The 26,643-nt window shown below is 45.2% G+C and overlaps 2 protein-coding genes across 3 annotated transcripts in view; one reads left to right on the top strand and one right to left on the bottom strand.

Moving 5' to 3' along the window:
* Nucleotides 1-3,909: 3,909 nt before the first annotated feature.
* On the bottom strand, nt 3,910-10,081 carry LOC136582105 (uncharacterized). Its single transcript, XM_066582907.1, has 2 exons — nt 10,069-10,081; nt 3,910-7,525 (listed from the first exon to the last, which is right to left on the bottom strand). Exon 2 carries the CDS (start codon nt 7,513-7,515, stop codon nt 4,129-4,131), a length of 3,387 nt encoding a protein of 1,128 aa, XP_066439004.1. The 5' UTR covers nt 7,516-7,525; nt 10,069-10,081; the 3' UTR covers nt 3,910-4,128.
* Nucleotides 10,082-13,128: 3,047 nt separating this feature from the next.
* LOC136582106 (pre-mRNA-processing factor 39-like) overlaps nt 13,129-26,643 on the top strand; it is a 42,336-nt gene continuing 28,821 nt past the window's right edge. For both annotated transcript variants that reach the window (XM_066582909.1, XM_066582910.1), the window contains exons 1-3: nt 13,129-13,190; nt 19,233-19,432; nt 24,812-24,937. In XM_066582909.1, coding sequence (XP_066439006.1) covers nt 13,151-13,190; nt 19,233-19,432; nt 24,812-24,937 — 366 coding nt within the window. In that variant the 5' untranslated portion in view covers nt 13,129-13,150. The remainder of the gene's footprint in view (nt 13,191-19,232; nt 19,433-24,811; nt 24,938-26,643) is intronic.

Below are 26,643 nucleotides of genomic sequence, written 5' to 3' on the forward strand. Positions count from 1 at the left end.
CGCTGTGTTGTCGCCGACCCCCACCCCTCACGCAGACATTGTCACAACACACAGAAAAATCATCATTCTGTCGTTTTCAAGTCATTATATGCAAAAAAAAAAAAGTTCATTCAGTTGTTCCCACTGACTGGCACAGACCTCTGGAAGATCAAACATCGAGCGAATGACAAAAACATTTAAAAGATTATTTTTGCATGTAAACTAACTGCATTTTAAAGCAAATGACTGTCACTGTTTACACGTTGGAATGATTTCTCGCTCCATGTAAAAGGACCGTTAGGCCTCTTTTACACGGGCGACAGCGATATCGCTGCTACAGAATCGCTACAATATTGTTGCCATGTACACATGATTTTGTAGCGTCAGTGATGCTTTTTTCTTGGAAGAAGTGTAGCATCGCGTCGCTGCTACCGCGATTTTTGTCAGGAGAAAGTTAATAGGAGTTTTTTAATGTTAAAATTGCATCGAAACTTAAAGGGGTTGTCCGGCCAGAAACATTACATCTCATTACTTCTGTTTGCCCATTTCCATGCACTTTGTAATATACATTGTGCATGGAAAATGATGCAAACAGAAGTTATTGACTTACCTTTAGGGGTGCCCCCCCTGTGTTGCTCCTCCGTCGTCCATATTTACGACAAGTCTTCTGTTCTTCTTGTCGGGCCGGCTCCAGGTCTTGACGGGACGTCGGGGGACGTGCTTCTTGCTTCCTGGTTGTTCTCTCTACTGCGCATGTGCAGTAGAGCTTCAGCGGCTGGGAAGCTCTGGTCTGCCTGCAGGGGACGTGCTGCTGCTTGATCTTCTTGGTAAGGTAAGAACCTGAAGGGGGGGTTTGGGGGGATGGGGGGTGCTGGTGGGTGTCGGGCTGTCAGATGCAGCGGGGGAAGGGGGGTGTGCTAGTAGTTCCGGCGGCCGGGCTGTCAGATGCCGAGTGGGGGGGGGGGGGGGGGTGCTGGTGGCACTGTGGGGAGGTCATTGTGGGGGGGTGCATTGTGTGTGGGCACTGTGAAGGGGGGGCTGTGGGGGGGGGGGAACTGGAGGGGGACACTGTGGAGGGGGCACTGTAAGGGGGGTGGGCATATGTGTGTGTCTGTAGAGCATGTTTGGTGCTACTTTCACTTTCAATAGCAGACCATCATCTGCTATTGAAAGTGCCGCTAGAGATCAGGATCTGCTCCTACTGCTGTGACAGGTGTAGCAGGAGATTTCTTCATCTCCCCAGCATGTCCCCTCATCACTGGACACTGGGACACTGTTGTCACAGTGTCCAGTGATGAGGGGACATGCCGGGGAGATGAAGGAAACTCTTGCTACTGCTGTCAGAGCAGTAGGAGCAGATCGCACTGCTCTCCCTGCCCTCTCATTACTTTGAATGGGGCCGGCCGGCTCCATTCAAAGCAGTGAAGCATGCATGACACCGGTCCTCCAGTCATGTGACTGGTGTCATCAGGAGCGCGCACTGAGAAGAGAAAGGCAGCAGTGCATCATGGGAACTACCCAGCGGCGCCATCTTTGAAAAATCCTTCAGGCAAGCTTTATAAAGGGAAGGAAAGAAATAAAAGGTGAGCAAAATATAGTTTTTTATGGGTAAAGCTGTAGTGTGTGATGCTTCTCCACTACAGGGCATTAATGGGGGGGGGGGGAAAATCAGTTTCGGCGGCGGACAACCCCTTTAAGTGCCTGGAGGAGAGGCTCAAGATTCAAATGAAATATGTCTGTCAGAGCAGCAGGAATCCTGACCTTGAGATAACCAGTGTGATGAGGTTGCTACTTAAATGAAAAACTAGATTGTAATTGTGTGCGTTTATCAGGAGTGATAGTTCTAATAAAAATTTCCGACTTCTGTACACTCACTTTAAAGTTACTGGGCACACCCAAAAAATTCAAACTTGCACAGAACAAATGGGAGCTGTACTCTGGGCAAGTGAATAAACAGCCACATATGCAATGTAATGCAACAATAGGTACAGTGCAATCCTGTCAATGGTGGCCACGCAATTCATGGAGGAGGGGATATATCATTCTGCATAAATGTGTTGTTACAGTAACATAAATTAGTAACATTAGCTCAAAAAATCTATGCCACCAGATTACACTAGCAAGCACATACACCTAGAGAGCAGATACATAAGATTCAGTCCAATGAGAAAGAAAAAAAGGGGAAAAGCTTTCTGGTGACTCCTGCTTCCATACACTTATTCTTCCAGATGCTCTAAACAGTCAAAAGGGGGCTTAGGGCTCATGTCCACGGGCAAAATATGATTTAAGATCCGCAGCGGATCTCCCGCATGCGGATCCGCATCCCATAGGGATGCATTGACCACCCGCGGGTAGATAAATACCCGCGGATCGTCAATAAAAGGGATTTTAAAAAAAATGGAGCATGGAAAAATCCGGACCATGCTCCATTTTCGTGCGGGTCTCCCGCGGGGACGGCTCCCGCGGGCTTCTATTGAAGCCTATGGAAGCCGTCCGGATCCGCGGGAGACCTAAAATAGGAATTTAAAGTATTTACCATCCGGCGCGGGCGGGGAAGGTCAGCTGTTCCTCACGGCCGCATCTTCCTTGCTTCGGCTCGGCGGATGTGCCCGGCGCATGCGCGCGGCACGTCGGCGACGTGCCGGCGACGTGCCGCCGGCGTCAGGAATTCATCCGCCGGCCGAAAATGAAGATCCGGCCGTGAGGAACAGCTGATCTTCTCCGCCCGCGCCGGATGGTAAATACTTTTAAATTCCTATTTTCGGCGCTCATGTCCGCGGGGCAGGAGGGACCCGCTGCAGATTCTACATGTAGAATCTGCAGCGGATCTGATTTTCCCCGTGGACATGAGGCCTTAATCTACCATGAGTCCTGTGTCATGCCAACAGTAAAGCATCACAAGACCATTCATGTAGGGGGTTACTTTTCATCCAAAGGAGTGCACTCACTCACAGTTTTGCCTAAGATCACTGCCATGAATAAAAAAAATGGTACCTAAACATCCTCCAAGAGCAACTTCTCCCAACCATCCAGGAGCAATTTGGTGATGAACAATGCTTTTTCCAGCATGATGAAGTACCATGTCACAAGGCAAAGTGGCTCAATGAACAAAACGATGACATTTTGGTTCCATGGCCAGGGAACTCCCCAAATCACAATCCCATTGAGAACCTGTGGGCAATCCTCGAAAAAAGTAAGTGGACAAAGAAACAGAAATGACAATAAACTCCAAGCCTGGATTATGCAAGAATGGATAGGGGATAACTTGCAATTGTGGTACAACCCCTTTAAGGGCCCATTCACACATGCATTATAAAGCGAACGGAAAGCTTTCAATTTGATTCCATTCTCTTTGGTTTCTGTTTTTCCAACTTAACAAATAAGACACTGTGCTACAACGGAAGTATAGCTTGACGGGCGGCTTCCATTGACTACAATGGAAGCCGTCTGCGCGTATACCCGCAGCAAATAGGACATGCTGCGGGTAGTTTCATGCTGCGGAATTCCGCAGCATGTGCATTGCGCTATTAGGTTCAATAGAACCTAATAGCTGCAGTGAAACACAGCGGATTTCCACTGCATTTTACGTGGCGGAAATCCGGCCGTATGCATTAGGCCTAACAGAGCCCCAGCACTGGTATTACTGGGCCCTAACTGTATTAAATACACATTTTATAAATCAATAAATATATTGGGCTAGATCAATAACTATTTGGAGTTTTTTCCTACACACTCATAACATCATTCGATAGAGAAAATAGAGGTCTCGGTTGCTTTGAAATTTTCTGTTTACCATAATGAAGAGTCATCACACGCGTGCAGCCATCTCCATTACGAACAGTGGGGAAACAATTTTATTAAACCTATTTTTTAAAAAAAAAACTGTTTGCAAAAACATTGATACCACGAAAAATTACTTTAATTGCTATAAGAACTTGGAGTAGTTATATTACATATAATTACAACTCTATACAACTTTGTAAAATAGATATTTCAAAATGTGCAAGTTATAACATTTATTATTTTATTTTAATTTTTTTCTTTAGATTGGAAAAACAACTTATAAATTTATCAATAGGCAACTGTGTAATTTCAATAATAACCTCATGTTTGTAAACCCTTTAGTGGTGCTTTTCCAAAAGTGGAGAGTCAATTAAATGTTTTCTCCTCTCTGATAAAAGCTATGACATCATTCATGATGTCAAAAAGAAAATTTTGGTAAATTGGCTTATACAGTGCCTTGGTAATCCAAGACCTTTGACCTTTACAGGCATCCAATTTCTGTGTCATGGTATCTAAATCATCTCCACTTGAAGCATTTTGTACCTCTGCCTTAACCCTATGGACATTTCTGTTATGGTCAAGGGCTGCCAGTTGTGTGCGTGCTACCATGGAGTCCATGAAGAAATGCAATGTCTTTGGATGATATTTAAGGCAAGTGCCATGGTATATCTCTAGCTCTCCCGTGTGACATGAGAAGGATAGTCGTTTTAGGTCACTTAATAGACTGGTATTTTCAACTATCTTTTTGAGCTGTTCATAGGCAGTCGAATCTTTCTCTAACCAGTTTGTACTGCTCACCATTTCTTCTGGGAGAGGTGGATGAGGACATGCTTTACAGTCACTATCACCATCCCACTCATGAACATTGGAGACATGTTGAATAACCGAGTTCCATTTTTGGATTAACAAATCAGGGTTTCTACAACATGTGTGAGAACTCCACCAAATATGGTTTCTAATTGCCTCCACCCATTGATATAAGATTTCACAGTCTTTATGTTTGGCTGCCATTAAAACTTCATTGCCAATTGATTTGGATAGGTGCCACAGGTCTACTCGATGTAGGATATCCGGATAATTGTCCTTTAGAACCTCCTGAATAGCCACACTTCGGTCAGTAACAATCATTTTCACATCAACATTCATAATCTGGAGCTCATCCATGGCTTTTTGAAATCCTGTTTTTTCTAGGCAGTCCAAAGTCACTTCTGGATTAACCGGTTCCACTGAAAATGAACACATTTTTTTGCTAGTCACGTCCATTAAAGAGTATATAGAATACTTGGCTGAAAATCCAGGCTTGTCCAATTGTTGATCTCCTGCCAAGCAAAGTGGTTTTTCCTGAACACATCGAAGAACTTCTTTTTGTTCCTCCTTCCAGTGATGACTGATGGCCGGATACAGGTACATATATTGATTTTTATGATGGGTAGTTTTGTCTATTGATTTCAAATTGAGCAACTTAAACATATGCTGGGATTTTAGAAAGCTTGAACCACTAAACAGCACCGCAGCAGATAACAGAACATTACCCAGTGGTTGATATCCATGTCTTGGCTGGCTTTCCCACAGTAAACTTGTATGGCCCGAACTGCAGCGTACTTCTATTGACAAATGTGATCCAGTAGTTTCCTTTCTGTATTGTGTAAGTGGTGACATACATTTTGTTTTGGACATACAAGGTATCATCATTATCAGTTTTCTGAGACAGGATTCAAAAACAATATACTTTTCTTCTTCAACAGGATTTTCCACTGGTGAATCCAAGTCCTGGAAGACATCTTTAATGTCATCTTCATCCTCTGCATCACTTGGAACCAAGAATGATTCATCTTCATCCTCACTTAATTCATCAATATGAAAAGCAGAGTCATTCAGGTCCTCTGGTTCATCATCAGTTTGTACAGCCGATGTCTCCCACGAAGTTGGATTTCTGCAAACTGGAGCTAAAGGTTCACTTTTAATGGGTGGAATCCTTTCAGTTTTGGGATTGTGTAAAACAAAGTCAGTGAGTTTTTGTGAAGAGTTAGAGATTGGAAATTGATCTTCTTCTGCCTTTATATTGGGTTCCATTTTCAGTATATTGATGTCAAAATCTGGTATTGTACAGGTACTTTTCAAAGGTGTTGGAGATAAAGTTGCTTGTCCCGCAGATGATTCATTTTCTTCCGTAATATGGATTGCTTGCTTTTTGTCTGAAGAATTAGGTACAGATACATCCCGTTTAGAATCTGATAATTTAGATCTTGGTAAAGTTGAAAGCTTAACAGCTTCCAAAACTTCACAGGAATCATCATCGCCATCACTTGATCTGGAGGCACTGCAGTCACTACATCCCTTATCTTCTGGGCTGACAAGAGATAAGTTTGATTTCAACCTATTACTTCTTTTTACAGGGACTAGTAAGTTGCACATAATTTTTTGATGTTTTCTATATATTTTTCTAGTTTGGGTTTGTGCAATTCTTTTCCTATGCATTGGGTCAGTGGCCACACAACAACTTCTTCTATTTGTGAAGAAATCAGTGTTTACACCTTTGTCAACCATTAATGGCTTCTGAATCGGGGGAGATGTTCGAACCAATGGCATGGTGCTTGAAACAATATAAAATTTACCTTTATTAATAGATGTTTTGCATACAGAAATATTTTCATCCAGTTTCCTTTTCTTTGATGATGGCGGACAATCAGTGATTGCAGTTCGTGAAGTAGGTGTTTTAAGTGGAGCATGGACAACAGATATAGAGGGTGGTTTCTGTGCCAAACCGGATGTTGCTTGCGATTGTGTTATAGAGGGCACATTTCCAGAGACTGGAAGAACTGTTGTCGAGCATGGCTTTGTTTCATTAACAGTCAAGGGAATGCTGACTGGTGAAACAGTCAGAGTTTTAAAAGAAGACTTGTCAGATACAGAGGTAGAGATTACTTGACTTGATGCTGGGGATAAGGATATTATCGGACAGGAAGATGTGGTAGACAATGGTGTTTCGGTACTTGAAGATGTAACTTCTAGCTGGAGCTGGGTATCCAAAGGCAAGTCAGAATTTGACATTGGTACTTCCAAAGGAAACGAGGTTGAAGGTCTTGATACAGATGACTGTGGACTTAAACCAGACAAGGCAGAATGCATTTGTGTAGCCTCAGAGGTAGTGCTTGTAGTCGTATCAATAGTTACTGATCTGTCACCGACGTTTTGATTACGTTTTCGACTAACTTCACTTGTCTGAAAAAAAGCATGTTGAGGAACCACAGGAACTAAAGTCGTTTGCTGAATGGTGGGTTGTGAGGAAGCTTTTGAATGAACAACGGGGTACTCAACCTGACATGTACATGCTGCACCAAAGCAAGATGTTTTCTGGCTGTCAGGAGGTGGAGCGGAAAGACCATCAAGCTCATTGGAAGAGCTGGATGGAGCTGACACTGATGGACTGTTTGTAGATACCACAGATGTTGAAGAAACTGTAGATGGTTTTATGGTATTAAAAATAGTAGGAATAGCATTCTTTTTTAAAATCCTCCTATAAAGATCATGGTGGTAACAGTCATTTGAGAAATGTAAGGAGCACATTCTGTATTTGTCATTTATTTTTCCTAGATATACTTTCACAACCATCTCGTCAAGGTCAATGCCATATTGTCCAGTCTGTTGCAGCCATTGCTTGATTTTTTCAGGTTGCTTTGGGAAACAATGAAGAATTTTAGGATGATCACAGTTCTTTGCGCGGATACAACCACGCACAATGCAGTTTGGCATGATGAGATGCCTACATAAAAAAAAAGACAAAAACGATATTAAGGTAAATGTTTACATTGCATATGTCAAAATACATGTTTCAAAGCAGCAAAAATATTTTTAAAGAAGATTACATGAACACATTATATAACTGATGGGATGGGTTTAAGAACACAATTATGCACATTTTCTAGGGCTAAGGGAGCATTCAGACGATCGTATATGGGCTGGGTTTTCATGCTCAGCCGATATATGGCGCCCCTCTCTGCAGGGGGAGGAAGCTGGAAGAGCCGGGAGCAGTGCTCTGAGCTCCCGCCCCCTCTCTGCCTCCTCTCCACCCCCCTGCACTATTTTCAATGGGGAGAAGCTGGACAGGGTGGAGCTAATTTCCGGAACTTAGCCCCACCCCTATTCCACCTACTCTCATTGCAATTAGTGCAGAGGGACGGAGAGGAGGCAGAGAGGGGGCGGGAGCTCAGAGCACTGCTCCCGGCTTCTCCAGCTTCCTCCCCCTGCAGAGAGGGATGCCGTATATCGGCTGGGCGTGAAAACCGAGCCGATATCCGATCATCTGAATGCACCCTTAGATTGGTAAATCTCTCACATTTTATCAGCTGGGCAGTGAAAGGAGATGTTAAAGGGGTTGTCCGGAGAATTTTTAAAAATCTAATGGCAGGTGAGAAAACAACAAATATAGCAGTACTTTCCCATCCTTAACAATTCAACGCTGCAGCCCTGATGTACTTCTGTTCTTTGTTGACAGCAGAAATCGTGTGGCTGCTGCCTGCCAATCACAGCCTGCAGCACCACTGTTCAGAACTTCTGGCATCACGGTGCCTAGGATGTGAGCACTGATGCAAGGAGAACGGGCGGTGAAACTGCAGGCTCTGATTGGCAGGCAGTGGTATATGACTTTTGCTGTCAACAGAGACCGGCACATCAATGGGGCTGCAATGCTACATAGCCAGGGCTGAGGATAGGTAAATACAGCTGTACTTGCTATTTTTTGCAAATGCACCTGCCATTTAATTTTCAAAAAAGTAACCAGACGCCTGAAGCTCGCCTATTTTTCTTGTTAGACATCTTGCATTTGGGAAAATACAATTTGAGCTGCATCCGATTTTTCATGTTATTTCAAAAATGCAAAGTCTTTAAAATTTGAGCACATATTTGCCATAGTGGCTAACTACATTACTATTTTTTGCCTGACCACCAGTTTCCTCACCCAAACTCCAAGCATCCTATAATGCTCAGGTCAGGCGAACCACAACCAGGCTGGGACACACTTCAGTATTCCACATACAACATGGAGGCAAAATATGGCAGTGTGGTTAGCCCCTTAAATGTTTATTTTGTAACACACAGGTTTACTTATCCAGGGCCCCAACCCTCCAACCCCCAATAGAGTCTATCCTCCCCCCTTAACCCTTATTTAAATGCTCTTCCACCCCTACTAGAATTCTCTCATCCAGCACAACTGCTACATCCGCTGAGCGCACCTAGCTGCAGCACAGACGTGAAAAAGGTATCGCATTCCCACAGGATGCGATAGCTGGAACACCAAAGGGACAGTGAACTGTGTACGGAAACCAGGACTCACGGACAGACATAACATAGAACTGACAAATGGCCAACACACTCACCAAACATCCCCGCACGCATAAGCAGATGGAACTGCTTAAAGGGGTTGTCCCGCGGCAGCAAGTGGGTCTATACACTTCTGTATGGCCATATTAATGCACTTTGTAATGTACATTGTGCATTAATTATGAGCCATACAGAAGTTATAAAAAGTTTTTTACTTACCTGCTCCGTTGCTAGCGTCCTCGTTCCCATGGAGCCGACTAATTTTCGCCCTCCGATGGCCAAATTAGCCGCGCTTGCGCAGTCCGGGTCTTCTGCTCTCTTCAATGGAGCCGCTCGTGCAGAATGCCGCCTCCGTGTAGCTCCGCCCCGTCACGTGCCGATTCCAGCCAATCAGGAGGCTGGAATCGGCAATGGACGACACAGAAGAGCTGCGGTCCACGGAGGAAGAGGATCCCGGCGGCCATCTTCACCGGTAAGTATAGAAGTCACCGGAGCGCGGGGATTCAGGTAAGCGCTCCGGTAAGCTTTCTTTAGGTCCCTGCATCGGGGTTGTCTCGCGCCGAACGGGGGGGGGGAGGGGGTTGAAAAAAAAAAAAACCCGTTTCGGCGCGGGACAACCCCTTTAAGTAAATAAGAGGAATTAGTTAGTGAATTGGCCAAGTCACTTAAGCCACGAGCCCAGCTTCAAGGGTCCTCGTGTCTCGCAGTCCCTTCTCTAACGAAACATCATGAACCAGAACCCTGCCTGCAAGCAGGGAAATCACCTCAATAAAGGTGGCCCCACACACTGGAACATAGGGGCCACACTAGCCTAGAGATGATACATGATCCAGCAGGATAGGACACAGTTCACACACCAACACACTAGGACAAGCATGCAAGACAACCAAAGAACAGGACTGTCCACACCTGATGTCTGGCCACCTGCACAGAGACTGGACAAGACACTGTTCACACACAATCTAAACATATACAAGCATGCAGTACCAACAAAGCCTAGAGTGAAGGGATACCAGCTTCCTCGTGCAGAGGGGCTGGTGCATATACAGATGGTCCCCGACCTGCGAACTGGTTCCGTTCCAGGAACCTGTTCGCAAGTCGAACAAATGCTTGTATGGAGCAGGATCGCGGGTGGATCCCGCTCCATACAACATCGGGTGCCGGCTGTTTCTTACAGCGGGCACCCGGCGGCAGCGTCTGAACTGTTAACACTTTAAATACCGCTCTGACAGCGGTATTTAAAGTGTTAACAGTTCTGACGAGCGGCGGGGCTCGTCGGAACTGCTGCCGCCGGGTGCCCGCTGTAAGAAACAGCCGGCACCCGACGTTCAGGGGGCCCGTACAGCATCCCATGATGAGATCGCGGGACGCTGTGCGGTTGCTAGGCAGCCGGGGACCTCCTGAAAGGCCCCAGGGCTGGCTATGCAGAGTGCCTATCAAGCGCACGGCTTGATAGGCGCTCTGCATAGACAGCCCTAGGGCCTTTCCGAAGGCCCCCGGCTGCCTAGCAGCCGCGATCTGACCGGATCTGACTTGATAGAAGCCTGTCCGGTCCCTGCACAGTATGATGTAATGCCATAGCATTACATCATACTGTGCAGAACAGATAGTTCGCATCTTGCGAAATTCGTAACTCGAATGTTCGCAAGTCGGGGACTATCTGTATATACAGCAGACCAGTGAGGATTGGCTGGCAGCAGGAACTCCACACCTAGCCAGCTCAATTATCCCACACCTGTGAAGTTGTGACAACAGATCCCAGCAGCACAACCTGACAACAACAAACCGCCTTTGCTTTTTGATGTAAATGATTGGCAGAATATAGTTTGTATGCCAATGAAAGGTCAGCCCAGTGCACTAGGAACACGAACTCTTCTCCCTTACGTCAAACCGTAAACCATACATTTAAAGGGCTTTTCTGATCTTAAAAGTGATGAGCAAATGGCTTACATACAGGAAGCTCAGTCACTTACCAATGTACGGTCTGTAGCTGAGTTGTCCCTGTAAGTCAGCCTCTCATCTAGTCACGTGAGCAGCCTCCTGTGTATCTCCTCCTTCTGTGATGCCTGTAATCTGAACACCTCCCCTCTCCCCCTCCCTGTAATAATGGAGGGCACACATGCCTCTCCACTGTCCCCTGGCTCTCCCCCCCTTCCTCCCTGGTGGAGTCTGTTACATGCTTGGCAGTAGATTGTGCCGTCTCTAGTGGCCAAAAGTACAGAAAAGCCATGCCTGTGGCAGATCTGTGTTGTGGGTGAAGACCAGGAAGAATGACAGAACTTCCTTACAGTTTATAACAGAGGGGCGAGCAGGGACCGGTGGGCACAGAGACAATATCTGAGAAGGGTAGAGGAGTCTAGGGAATTGTAGCTACATGATGGGCTCGCCCGTAGCAAACCCTGGCAACATCAGGTTCAGCAAGAGGCTTGGCAAGATAAGCTGGGCAGAGAATATGGTACATACTTGAAAGTTCTTTCCTTCAGCTTGGAGCCCAATTCTTTAATTCGCTAAGTACTAAGCGCTGTAAACATATAGGGTCAAAACCGGCGACAAGTGCGGTCCCGCTGTGGACATTGCGCAAGATTTCTGTCCCATGTGAACTGAGCCTTAGGCTGCTTTCACATCTGCGTTGGGGATTCCGTTTTCCTGTTCTGTTCGGGGAGCAGGAAAGGGGAATCCCCTGGCTGAAAGATCTGTCTTATGACGGACCCGTACAGCGCCGGGCGGACCCCACTGACTATAAGGCCCGTCTCATACAACTGGATTTGAATTGCGGATTCTGCAGGCTCTGAGCGTGTGATATGCAGTAGCTCACAACCAACCAATTGCACTGCCCTACGCAGTTCCGATCACATAAGCGTGTCGCAATTGCATAGTCCGCAAGCTGAAAATAAAGCTCGGCATGTTCTATTTTATACACGAGTATACACGACACAGCCCATTCTGTGTGTATAGACTGCGGGTATCCGCGTGATTGCTAAGCGAAGGAAATATAAACACACAACAATAAAAAAAACAGGTTACTGCGCATTACCATCTGCGCGAGTACGTGGTCATGCACAGTGCAATTTTGGCGGCCATACGCAGCGTCACGTCCGGGCTCACAGCTCTAATCCACTGCAGTATACAACCCGGCCTAATGGGGTCCGATTCATTTCCACTCACTTTACTGGACATAAAAGTCCTGCATGCAGTTCTGTGGCGAAGATTCCAGCGCAGATGTGAATGTGGCCTTAGGGTGCACACGGCTATATCTCGCAGCATGCGAGATATACACGTGCGGCACACTGGCAGTACGCAATGATATTGCATACTGGATGCTTGCTGCCCATTGCCATCTACTACCTGCCAAGATAGAACATGCAGCGATTTTTCTTGCATGCGTATTTTGTGTAAGCAGTAACATGGCTGCCTATAGGCGATTAGTATAGCATAGTCCATGCGCAGAATACATTACACCAACACGCTTGTGTGAGCCCGGCCTAGGGCCTCATGCACGCAGCAGGTCCAGTTTCTGCCTGCGGAATCCCGCACGGAATCCGACCGTGACCGTGGCGCAATGCAATGTCAATTGCAGACAGTCGCGGGTCGGACTGTTTTCATTGACTTCAATGAAAGCTGTCCGTGCGGGAACTGCAAGAAAATGGAGCATGCTGCGATTTTTCATCCGTGAGCGAAAAACGCAAATGGTTTCCGTTCATGTGCATGAAAACTCATTTTTTCATACCATGCTATGGCGAGTTATTGCTGTGGAATCCGAAGGCGGATGCCTGCTCCGGATTCTGCAGCAAAAATGCGCTCGTGTGCGTGAGGCCATACTGTTTGTGCTACTAATGAATGGAATGTGTGATGCCGTTTTCTTGTACACCTGTATATGTGTGTTTGTTTATTGCTTATAGAAACACTACTTATAGTGCTCCCATATAATATACTATGTAACCACATGAATGCATTTGCTCAGGCATACACATCGCACACTGCAGTCTGACCCCGCCAGGCCCCCCTACTGCTGCGTGACGTCATCAGCCGGCGACTCTGCGGCGCCGATCAGTGGCGTCACACAGCGGAGATGGCGGAGAAGTGGAGGTTTCAGCCCGGCTGCTCTGCAGGTGATGGACGGGACTTCTGTGAGGCAGAGCAGCACAATAGCCGTCCGTGCTGCGGCCGGGGTGTCATATGAGGGGGTCCATACATCACGGCTGTTTCCCGACCGCCTTCCCCGGGACTCACGCTGTTTCCATGGCACCCACTGAAGTTAATGGGAGTTAATGGGGACAGTGTAAGGCTGCCGCCCAGGTGTTTCGGTTACACTAAGCAGGCTGGTTGGGGAAATCCACGTTTTTTTCCATCCATCCAAAGCTGAGCTGTTGCCTGGCGGCTCGCTGACCGTTTCCATGCAGCGACTTTTAATAAGTTATATATGTATTGACTTAAATATGGGAAAGTAATGGTGGCGGATAATGGAGGCGACTCTTGGAGGACGGCGCAGGATTTGCGCAGTGCGTTTTTGTTCAACATATGATGTTTACACCTCAAATAATACTTATTAACCCCTTAAGGACCAGGCTACCTAAGGGCTAATGCCCACGGACGGATTTCTGCTGCGTTTTACACGGCGGAAATCCGCAACGTTACCCCGGAGCTATTAGCTTCTATTGAACCTAGTAGCTCGATGTCCGCGGTGGAATTCCACAGCGTGAAGCAAACCGCGGCATGTTCTAACTGTAGTCAGTGGAAGCCGGCCATCGCGCTATACTTCCGCTCTAGCACAGCGGAGGTATCGCATGAAGACGCGGCCTCGCCGGCTGCATCATACAGCACACCGGCGCCATGCGCTGTACTGCGTGTGCGCATCGGCTCGAGAGGCAGGAACAGCGCGGCAGATCCAGGACGTGAGTAAGAGGGTTCTGGGGGGCGCCGTGGCGGACTCCGCTGCGATATTCCGCTAGTAGAGTCTGCCACGGCCGTGGGCATGAGGCCTAAAGGACCAGACATGTTTAGGGATTTTACCCATGTGCTGGTTTTACTGCAATTTAATCCCCCCCCCCTATGACCTCCATGACTTTATATAAGACCTCTGGGGGTTATTCACATTGTGTTTTTTATTTTACACTTTCCCACTGCAGCTGGGGCAGCATCCATAGGCGCTCCAGTTATAGGGAAAAACAATAGTCACTAACAGATCTGATTGGGGTCTTCTAGGACCCTGCAGCTGGCGGCCACGTGATCGCCGGGTCGCATAGTGGAAGAAACACTTTCACTTCTTAGGGCTCCTGCCCACAGACGGATATTTGCTACAGAATTCCCGGTGGGCATCCGCACTAGGGATCCGCAGCAAATAGCGCCCGTAGCATGCTATGATAAATCGATTCTTCCTGCACAATTGCGGTTTCCGCAGGCGAAGGAATGATCACAGCATGTCCCGTTTTTGGCGGATTCCGTGCGGACGGCTTCCATTGAAGTCAATAGAAGCCATTGGATCTGCGGCCCTTCCGCAATGTAATTGCAGAAAGGTCGTGGTTTTCGCAGGATGACACGGTAAAAGCAGGAGTTTAACATAAAAAAATTTGTACTGTGCATGTCCGACGGTTCGCCATGCGGACCGTCCGTAGTACAGATCAAAAGAGAAGACAGCAGGTAAGCGCGGACGCCGCTGCTGGCAGAGCCAGATTCCGCATGCAGATTCCCTCTCTGTGGTGTGCAAGGGACCTAAGTACGTAGCGCTCATTGAGCACCATATACTGGGAATTCGAAGGCAGAAGTGGTTAAAAACCCGCTTCTTCCTGCTCAGTTGCAGGAGCAGAGGCTTTAATCCCCCCGCTGTATTTTTGCTATTGGCAGGAATTAAAGCCAAGGACCAAGTGGCGTATATTTACTGCTTCTTGGCCCTTAAGAGCTAAAGGGGTTGTACCGAAATCTACAGTTATCCACAGAACAACAGTTACGTTTATTATCAATGGGGGTCCAACTGATAGGACTCCCACCTATTTCAAGAACCAGGGTCCCACATAAAAATTTGCAGTGCAAACTAAAGGGGTTATCCAAGCAATATAATCCATCACAGAATACGCGATAAATGTTAGATCGCTGGGACCTGCCATGATGACGAGATCGCACCACCAAGTCCCCAGGTGAATGGAGCGGTGGTGCGCATGCGTGACTATTGCTCCATGGCTAGTGAATAGAGCCGTGGTCGCACATACGCACCACCATTCCATTCACCTGGGGGACACAAGGGTGCGCCGTTCTCATGATCGCTGGTGGGATCCAGCAGTTGGATCAAATATTTAGCCCTTATTCTACGGATAGATGACAAGTGTTTTTGGTGGGATAACTGCTTTAGAGGGAACCTGTTACCAGCATTTACCTCTATAAAGCAACTGCCACCATACAGATTAGTCAGCTGGAACTCTGCATAGCTTCTAAGGGCTTGTTCCTATAGAAGCGGTCACGTGAGCCCTTGGTAGACATGCTGAATCAATAAGAGATAGGACCTACCAGCCAAACTCGCATGTCAGCTGAGGTGCGCACAAAGATAGGACATGTCCTATCTTTGCTGTGTGCTTTCCATAGGCTCCTATAGGAGCCTTTAAAGCACGCAGCCCCGTACCTCGGATCGTGTGAACGGCTGCTTCACGGAGCTGGAAGTAACCCATTCACGGGACCTTTACAGCACTGCTAGCAGCAAGCTTTTCTCGCTAAAATAGCGCGCATCTGAAGGGGGCTGAATGCTCATGGACAGAGTATCACAGCGGAGTTCACGGCCAGGCACCCGCCACGAATTCCACAGCAATGTCTGTCCATTGACATGCTAGGTTAAATGATTGTCCCCTGCCCACGAGCGGAAAGCAACAGCGATTTCCTGCTCGCAGGGAAGAATTGCAGCATGTTCTAAAATCACACAGATGGCTTCCATTGCAGATAATGGAAGCTGTCCGTCCCACGATACTTCTGCTGTGAACACAGTGGAAGTTTCGCATCAGCGCCAAGCGCTGGCATGTCGCGCGCTGCACTGCGCACACTCGCCGGCCGAGAGGCTCGCAGCAGATCCGCAGAGGTGACTATAGGGTCTCTGGGGGGGGCCAGGTCTGTGGGCCTGAGGCCTGAAGATGGTTTCACACACAGGTTTGTCCGGTAGTTTTAGAGCAACAACCAGAAGTGTATTCAAAAGGAGTGGGAAGTATAAAGGACGGACTCTGCACTTCCTGCTGCATCCACTTGCAGCCTTGGCTAATAAAAAACTGCAGGAAAAGCTGCCATAAACATTTTTTTTAAGGCACAGGTTTTCTGTTAGATCTTTTCTCAGCCCTCCTCTGGTCCGTTGATTAGTGTGAATGATTCTTCATGTCATCATTGAATCCCGTACTTGTACGGTAGAGGAGTGTTTGCCCTTGTGCAGGCAGATGAATCACTTTTGGTCTATGCATGCTGCAGAATGAATGGAGAAGCCGGTGATGAAGTATATTTATGTTTAACCGCTTCGTGCACCGCCCGCTGTAAATTTATATCTCTGCTTGCCGGTCTCTGTGCAGCAACGACATAAATTTATGTTCCTCACCCAGCAGGAGAAAAACCCTTAGCGGGTTGTTATTAGCAACCTGTAGATCAGGCGCTGTTGTTCCTATTTGGTTGCTAATGGGTCCTGATTGGTTCAGATCGCAGTGATGTCATCTGAGTGACGTGGGCAGGAAAGTTTGTTATAGTAGCAGACTTTCCTGGCGTTTCAGCACTGTAAAAGCACCTTGCTGCAGTAAACGATTCTGTACATTGTGCGGTGGCCCGGTTTGCTACGGCAGGTTGATACTTATTAAAGTGAATGGGAATCATCCTGCAGTACCTACCTTTGCCATTGCACAATGTATGGAGCTGTCTACTTCCTGAAGCAAACCGCTAGAAGTGACCCCTTTGCAATCCAATTTTGGATTCAGGGTTTCCTAGGGAGCTTTCTCTTTCTACCATTATACAATGGCGCCATCTGCTGGATAGAGCCAGTACTGCGGTATGGGACATGCTGGAGAGGCCCCCTACAACAGAGTGGCCAGTAATGTACAGTAAGAATATCCTGCTGGACGTCTTCCGACATTGGAGCTGTACAGGCTTCAATCAGAATGTTTTTAGACGTCGGACAATCGATTGGAAAGGGTTAAAGGTCATAACGGGATAAAGAAATCCACCACAAAGTAGTTTGCACTGGTTTTAACCAGATGTCACATATAAATAGTGGAATATTATTGCTTCACATCTGGCAATGTTTATTACCAATGTAATAAATCATAATCGTACTGCAGGAGTGATCAAACTATCGCAGGTTCTTGTCCCCTATGGTGACTAAAAAAAAAATGTGAAAATTAGTTTACAAAAGTTTTATTTAAAAAAAACAAAAACCTTTTGCCATATTTATAATAAAAGAATCTAAATCATAAAACCCAAAATATATTTAATATCGCTGTGTCTGTAAAAGCCCGATCTTTCAAAGTAACACATTATTTAACCCGCAAGGTGAACGTCATCAGAAAAAAAAAGCTAGAATTGCGCTATATATATATATATATATGTATGTATGTAATATATACACATATATGTGATGTTTGAATTATTACTTACACCACAGAATAATCATGGAATGTACTAGATAAACCACATGACCAGGTTCTTAGCTATGTACAGAGACACATATGCCAAAACGAGATAAGAAGTTTCTACTGCGCAACTTGTAACTATGTCAAGATGTTATTCACTGCGACTTGTGTGTATGTATGTAATATAATTATATATATACACACACACATTCAGTCCATAATTACTTTACATTTCATTATTACTTTATTCTATCGGTTAATAAAGGCATTAATGCTGCCTATTAGTTATATTTTGATACTCTTGGTACAGCTTCTAAGCCAAATATACAACCTTCTTGATAGTCTTATCTTATGTCTCTCTGTACATACAGAAATTAGACAAGTTGTTTTCTGGTATATTCGACGGTGCCTGCTACTGCGTAGTTTAAATTCATATATATATTCTCAATTGCCCATAATCAAATATTTTCCCTTACAAAAGCGGATTGGTTTGCTCCATATATTATCTACACCCTGTCCTAATAAAAACTTTTTGAACGGAATCACCTGGCTCCCGGCTACTGTAGGTAGCCGGGAGGCATGAAATGTCCCCGGACCCGTGATCACTGTTATCCATTGGAGAATGGCGATCACGTAAAAGTAAAAAAAGACTAATGAAGTTTAATGCTCCTTTCGATTTGGGCACTATTGTGCATGCGGACATAAGATTAGGGCCACAACAGGTATTTTTCTGAACACAGGACTAACTGGGGTATCCATTTTGGAGTGTAAATCTTCATTTTCATGAGCGCTATTGAATAAAAAAACTGTCTTTAAAATGACATATTTGCAAAAATGAGAAATTATTTTTTCTCCTCTAAATTGCATTAACTCCTGAAAAAACCCTGTGGGGTCAAAATACTCACGACCCCCCCCCCCCCCTAGTGAAATATATTAATGGGAGTAGTTTTTTAAATGGGGTCATTTGTGGGGGTATCTATCATTCTGACACCTAGGAGCCTTTACAATCTTGGCGTAGAAAAACAAAATGTTCCTCAAAATGTTGAAAAGTAATGTTAAATTTGTACGTCTCCTAAATGGTTAAAAAAATTTCAAATGTGTGTCCAGAATAAAGTAAACAGATGGAAATTTGTCAAAAATCTGTATGTTTGCACATATTTGAGACATTACAGTTGAAAATGTGAAAAAATAACAATTTTTTTTCAAGATTTTCCCAATTTTGGCACTTTTAATAAATATAAACAAATTCTATTGGTGAAAAAGCAATGTCAGAATCACTTGGATATGCAAAGCCTTTACGGAGTTATTCTATTCTTTATAATGAGGGAGGTGGTTGTTTAGTGTTAGTTGAAAAATACAACTTGTCCCGCAAAAAACAAGCCCTCAGACATCTGTCGAGGGGGGGGGAGGGGGGCTGCGTCATTTAAGGGGTTAATACAGGCTGTTACAACTGCTGTAGGATGATGTAGGAACATTTTCCGCTCACAGTCCGCCTCATCTGATAACTCATATTGCTCAACTGAGTTCTTGCCTGTTGGCCACAGTTTGACATTTCTACTCTTCTGTTTGCAGGGTCCTTCTCTGGTCAGTCTTCCCAGGACTGTGATGTCCTAACCACTGAAGATTGTTCAGGTAGTGATGATGAGGACGAGCCCAAAGATCCAGAAATGGCTGACATGCCCCCAGAATTCAGCACTTACTGGAGAGCGGCTGTTCAGAAACCCAGTGATTTCCCCGCATGGACTAAACTTGTAGCATATGCAGACAAAATGGTAAGACTATAAACCCCCCACTCCTCGCCATAGAGGCTTTCCAGTTCATTTCATAGAGAGAAACTATAATGTTATTGCTCTGTAGGAGAAACAAAATTTTTCATTTTTTTAGGCTCACCACAGAGACCTGACAGCGCTAACCCCTTGTCCCTCGCGGCGGAATATCGCTGGTGATATTTCGTCACGGCCGTGGATAGGGGGCCTAAGTCTCCTATGCAGACTAAATAAAAATATACAAAAAAAGTAATGTTTTTTTTTTCCAAGTTGAATATTAAAAGTTAAAAAAACCTTTTTTTCACTTTTTTCTATTAAAAAAAGCACACGACCGGATTTGTATTGTGAACTCCGCTGCGGGCGTCGGCCTCCGGATTCCGCAGCAAATACCTTCCATAGCACGCTATGGGAAAGCGGTTTTCCATTTTGTCCATCCTGACAACACTACTGGAGGTTGCCCTTTAACCTTTCTGGGACAGGAAGAGGCGTTTAAAAGGCCGCCGTCCTCACATTTCTCCAGGACTCTTCCTGTCTGATGGACATAGAGGAAAGCTCCCGACAGGGGCACCAAAAGTCTTGTAGCTGACTGTGCAGAATTGAGCGCACAAAGAAGCGATCTGGGGGTTCCTTGCTAATTGCGGTCATTTCCTACTTCGGTGCCTGTGGCACTGCAACAGCAGGTGCGATTAGGAGCATGAAATTTTGCACTTGTATACTTGTAAGTTGCCACGGGGTGCAGCCAGGTGCACGTCTACAGCGAAGGGGTTAAAAATCATCCTTCTGCAATACATGGGATTGACATCAGCTGTTCGCCAGGCGTGGTTGGTGGAGCCTCTGCAGTCTAAATCCAGGAGGACTAGGACTGGCATCACCAAAGCAGCTAGGAATAGCATTGAGAACAGGTTAACTCTCTCAAGAGAGTTCATTGGGAGACTCCTATTTAATTCAGAAGAGACAAGCCTATGGAGTGAAATCCCTAAAGTAGATTCACCTGTAGCTAAAGCAACCAGACATACCTCCCTTCCATTGAGGACGTCTCTCACCTACAGGAACCTATGGACAAAAAAAAGCACGAAAAGCCACATCTACTCTGATAGAGGCTAATGTTGCAGCCACATCCGTGGCCAGATAGGTGTTTCTCTGGCTCACAAGACTGGCGGACTGTCTAAAACAAAGAACCTCCAGGGAAGAGGTTCCCGCTTCAAATATCCTCTGAAGTCCAACAGCCAGTGGGAGGCAGATTGCTCATATGCTATGGGAAATGGGCTGTGATCTCTGATAATGCATGGGTACTGGAAATAATCCAGCAGGGTTATAGGATAGAATTTTACTCTCTACCACCTAGGAAATTTGTGATTACAACTCATCAGTCCATAAATTTCCAGCCAAAAATATAAGAAGGGGTGAAGGACCTTTTACAGATGGGTGCAATAGTGCCAGTTCCTTTAAGGGCTCCCGTGGACGGGCGATCTTGCATTGCGTTACTTGTGGCAATAATCCGTCAGCGAGTAGCGCAGTGCACGCTTTTACTATGGAAAGCACAGCCCCCTGTCCACAAGCGGAGAATCATAGCGATTCTCCAATCGCGGGGCTCAAATTGCAGCATGCTGCGATTTGCCAAGATTCTCGGAGGTGAGCCTGTCTGTCAGATAGGCTAACTGAAGAGAACTGACAGTTATCTCCCCTGCTTCCCGGCGGCGGAATATCGCTAGCGATTTTTCCACCTCGCCCATGGACAAGGGGGCCTTAGTAAACAGGGAAAAGGTTACTATTCAAAACTATTTATAGTCCCCAAGCCAAACGGATCGTCTAGAATAATACATCTTAAAAGTCGCAATAAATATATCACAGTTAAGAAATGAAAAATGCAAACAATTAAATCTACTATACCTCTGATAAAGCAGAACAGCATCTTATGTACCTTTTGATTTAAAGGGTGCTTACTACTATATACCAGTCTATCAAACTTACTAAAAATACATTAGGTTTGCAGTTCCAATGGACACAGACATTCACCATTTTCAGGTTGTGTGTCTGCCTTTCGGTCTGGCAACGGCCCTGTGTTTATTTTCCAAAATGATAGACCCAATGGCTCACCTCAGAGGTCAAGGGGTTAATATTGTCCATGTCAACTGATCTGATCTAGACAATAGAACTTTTATCAGGTCTGGGGTGGATTATAAATTACAAAAAATTGGAAGTCTGACCCCGGACACTTAAAAAAAAAAGTATTCCTTGGGGTACTGCTAGATACGGGCTCAGGCTCATCATCCCTTCCGCAAAAAGAAAAAAAAAAGGCAGATGATAGAATCAGTTAAGAGATTTTGGAAAGAAAAGCTTTTTACTTATTAGAGAAGCAATGCAAATTCTGGAGAAAATAACCATGGTGCCATAGGCTCGGGCACATTCTAGGCCCCTCCAAAGGGAGGTTCTGCCCAAGTGGACCGGAGACAGATATCTCTTTAAAAAAAAAAGAAATGTATTGTTCCCACTAACTAAGAGGTCATTGACCAGGTAAACTCTATTCAATAACCCGAGCAATGAAATATGGTGGCATGAGGATCCTTTAGTTTTTGATAACTACCGATGCAAGTAAATCATGTTGGGGGCTCAAGTAGGCCTTCTCTCATTAGTTCCCAGTCTTCTAACCATAGAGAACTTAGAGCAGTCTGGGAAGTCCCAATGAACACAACAAAATCAAAGGTAAGCAAGTCCGAATATAGTCTGATAATATGACGACTGTTTCCTTTGTGCGTCATCAGGGAGGGACCAGGCACCGGCACTTACAGAAGCTGACAAAGAGCATTTTCTCCTGGGCAGAGGGCAATCTTCAGTCCATAACAGCAGTCCATCTGAGAGGATTTCGGAACGAGATAGCAGGCAACAGGTTGACCCGGGGGAGTGGTCCCTCAACACTGAGGTGTTCAACCAGCTAGTAGCCCGATGGGGGGGGGAAAACCACAGATAGATCTGTTTGCCTCCAGGAAAAACTCAAGAGTCACGGACTTTCTCCGTGGGATCGGGGCTGGGCAGGCTGATAGGTGTTAGATATATCGCCAGTAATTACAGCTGCACTTGTCCTCTGACCAGCTAGGCTCTCCTCTTAGGAAAAAGAGGCAATCTTATGTGCCGAGAATACGGTATAGAAAAAAAAAGCCATACTCGCCTCATGCAGCGCTGCTGGAGGCTTTCACTCCACACTGACAGAGTATTGCTTTCTGGATGCAGGGCTCGAATGCCCCGCCTCCAGAAAGCTAATGCTCTGATTTGGCTAACTCAGCGCGGCGTCCGCCAATGAAAGTCGTACTGGATTAACCAGTCACAGCCATTCAATGACATCGGTATGGAGGAGGGAGCGACAGCCAGCTGCAGCGCCGTGGGAGGTGAGTATTGTTTTTTTTTTCTACACCGTATTCCCGGCGTATAAGTCGACAGTTGGGGGTTGTCTTATACGTCGGAAAATACGGTAGTTAGCTCTATTTCGGAACTTGGGTTTTCTGTATCTTTGCTTCTTAGGTGATAGGGGGTTAGGGCTTATCAGATCATGTACTATGACATTTGGCTTTATTAATTTTTGATCTGTGGGTGCCCTTAACTAGTTACCTGATCGGTCTTTTGAATAAATAAGGACTTCAATTTGGGGATAAACTGTTTCGGGACATTGATCCCTTCTGAGTTCTCCTCATTGTTACTTGATAATTATTTTTCTAATACTTTTTGTTCCTGATGAGTCGAACCCTTTTGAACCAATATATGATTAGCAATTCATCTGAATTCTTTATATATGTTGATCTCTCGTCATCTATACAGCATCAAACATTTGTTTACGATTCTGTAGCAGCTTACGGTGGTGTAAGATAATACCAGCACACATGATTCAATATCTATGATTTTGGTATTTAAGGATTTTTGGGGTTCATTAAACTCGGTTTTCCTTGTTCCATAAGGGGCAATCCTTTTGGGGCCCTGATTGCAACTCAATATTTTGAGTAGAGGGGTGCCCTGTATTATCAGTTTCTTCCATCTGTGGGCCCCTATTCTCATTTAATTAGCTGAGTGTGCTGGTCAGCAGAGGTACCCCGCCAAGATAACAAAAGGGGGGGGGGGGGGTGGAGGCTTATGCCATTCTAAGCTTCTCCACTTTTTTTTTTTTTGTCGCTTGTAAAAGTTTAGAGGTCAACACAGTGATAGTGATTAAACAAGTATAGATATAAAAAATGTTTATGGGCTGGATATACCTATAAACTGTATTATTTTGTGGGACATTCCCTTTAAGAGTAGAAACTATGTTGCCCGTAGGAACAGAGCCTTATGACAAAAGATTGCACCTCTTATAGCAAACGTGTTATAGTGACTTGCATTTAGTGGCTCAATACTGGTATATGTCTGGATCAGCTGAGGCGGCTCCTGCCAATTTGTGGGACTGAGTCTTTCTATAGGCCTCGGCCTTCTCCTGTTACTAGGATGGATCTGGGACTGGCTGTTGCCGGTTTAACATATATAATGTTAAGCTCCAATATATGACATTGTTAACATACACTTCCTAATGCTCGCAATGTGACTTAACCCGTTAAGGATCAAGCACCGTAAATTTACGGCGCTTGGTCCTGGGCTTTAATCCCAGCCGATAGTAAAAATATGACGTGGGATTAAAGCCGCCCCTGCTTCTGCAATCTTTCAAAAGCAGGATGGGTTGTCAGCTGTTAGTCACAGTTGATAACCCGGAGGAGGAGGAGAGATGTGGCTTTTAACCCTTTCTGCCTTCTCCTTTCCCATGTACACAGTGCTCAATGAGCGTTATGTACTAAAGAGTGAAAGTATAACTTCCACTACCTGAGCCCGCAGTCACGTGACCGCCGGGATTCCCTGGTACAGTAGAGCTACAGGGTCCCAGAAGACCCTGAACATCTCTCAGTGACTGTTGTCACTACAGGGGATGTTTTCACAGTAACTGAGACTGCTATGGATGCTCCAGCTTCAGTGGAAAAGTGTAGAATAAAAAAACATGTGAATGCTCCCCCAGAGATCTTATATGACGTCAATGGGGAACATAGATAGTAAAAAAAGAATAATTACATGAATAAGTAAAACAAAATGACAGAATAAATTAAAAATATAAGCATAAGAAAGAAAATAACCCAAAGGCGACGCCAAATCAAAACCTCTGAAACAAAATGAGGAACCCATTCCCATACTTTTATTTTAGCATAAATTTACTGATTTAAAATTTTTTTATATATATAATATATATAGAGAGAGAGATTGATTAAAGATTTAATTTTGATGCAATGTTGATTGATTCTTGTGTTGGCCGTTTTTCTCCAGTTGGGTTGTAATCCATTGCTTTCATTACTTTACAAAGGCATTTGTCATTCATGTTCACAGAAAAACCTGGCAGCCTCTAGGAAAGCTTATGACGCCTTCCTTATGCATTTCCCTCTCTCTCATATCTTCTGGAAGAAGTATGCAGACATAGAGCAACAGCTTGGCAGTGCAGAAGACTCGGAAAAGGTATGTGTGTCACAAACTGGAGAAGCAGCTCTGGATTCTTCTAGTACAAAGGTGTACTTCATTTCGCTGGTTGCCTTCCATAAACATATTACGCGTGATACGCTGTTTCTGCAATACTTACAGTTCAGAAAGCACATGTACAAATAAGAGAGACGCATAATTAACACTTAAACACAAGCATTAGAACCCTACTCACAAGAACTTACCATCAAACAGAAAATGGGGTGAAACGACGTAGAAGTGCTTGTTGCCTACTATATTATTTGCATAAAGTCAAGCAAGGCACTCAAAGTTGCATGAGCCGGTCAGTATCGGCGTAGATGCACATATGTAGTGTATGAGGTGTAAGACAGATTGTCGAACTGAGGACTAATGTAGAATTGGGTGGTAAAATGGGTAATAGGCTGTATTTTAGGGCACGCGTTAAACTGGATATTACAAAGTCATTTGATTTAATGTAGTAGCACATTTCCAAGATCTGCTGCAGGATCAGATAAATCCTAGAGCTGGGACAGGGAGCTTCGGTTATATGTTAAGCTTAGATTTTGTTAGTGGAGTGTAGATCGAAATGAATATTTGGCATATTGGTGGTAATCTGCTCCCAGATGTGAAGGAGGTTGTGCCAACATCACAACTCATGTCAACATACAGTTTTAGAGCACATGAACTTCATAAAATAAGATCCCCTCTACTCAGGACCCAATCTATGACTTGGAACGGAGAGCCTCTCTGAAAAAACCCACCACTGAATGCGACATTCCTGCTGCGGTCGCTGCAGGGAGAATGCTTGGCTGGCCATGACTTCCCCTGACACAATCAGCTGTTTGCAGGATCCGCGATGATCAGCTGCTCCTCCCAGGCGCTGATTTTTAAAAAGGGTTTGATGGTACAATCTCCTTAAACCGGATAATTCTATTAAGTATACTTGAACCTCCACCCTGGCCAAAGAAGGCACTCTGGAGAGAAAGTCCAGAGAAGAGGAACAACAGGAATAACTATCCACATCACATTAGTCACAGCAAGAGTATCTCTGCCGCGGGATCACCACCTCCGTCCTTGCACAGCTCTGGAGATGAAAGGAAGAAGATGGCACGAAATTCAAACAAGAAGTTTATTAAGGTGACGTGAAAAAGCAAAGGTTTCCCTACGGTGCAACTCCAGCGAGTGACTCGTTTATATCTATTAACCAAGCAACTTCTTTTTGCAGTCTGGAGCATTACAGCTAGCATTCCCTATGGAGCCTCTCCTCTGTGTTATCGGCATAATACTATCCCTGTTCACTACCCCTTTATTCCCAAAGCGAGTGTTAGGGGATTTGACGGCTCTTTTCCTCCTCTCTCTTACCAGCGGAGCGATTGGGCCGGTATGTACAGAGCATTTGCTGTACAAATCCTTTTTCTAATGCAGAACGTTTGCTTTACTCAGCAACAAGAAAACGGGTTGATCATAAACGATCGTCACACTGTTATTTATAAGGGGAACGTTCTGAAATACATCGTTTCATAATATCTGTATCTTCTTGTGTCACTCTTCAAGTGATTCTTAATAGTGATAAACTATTCTTTCAAGCATGGAAGAACACAGACAATAGGGTGGGGGTGATACAGGGGGGTGCAGATGAGGCATGGGCAGCATGGGAATTGCATGTGAAAATGGGGTAAACTGGTTGTGGTGATAAGGAGGTACAGGGGTAGAGGTATTTGATA

This window comes from Eleutherodactylus coqui, chromosome 11 (assembly GCF_035609145.1).
Source record: "Eleutherodactylus coqui strain aEleCoq1 chromosome 11, aEleCoq1.hap1, whole genome shotgun sequence".
Taxonomy (NCBI): domain Eukaryota; kingdom Metazoa; phylum Chordata; class Amphibia; order Anura; family Eleutherodactylidae; genus Eleutherodactylus; species Eleutherodactylus coqui.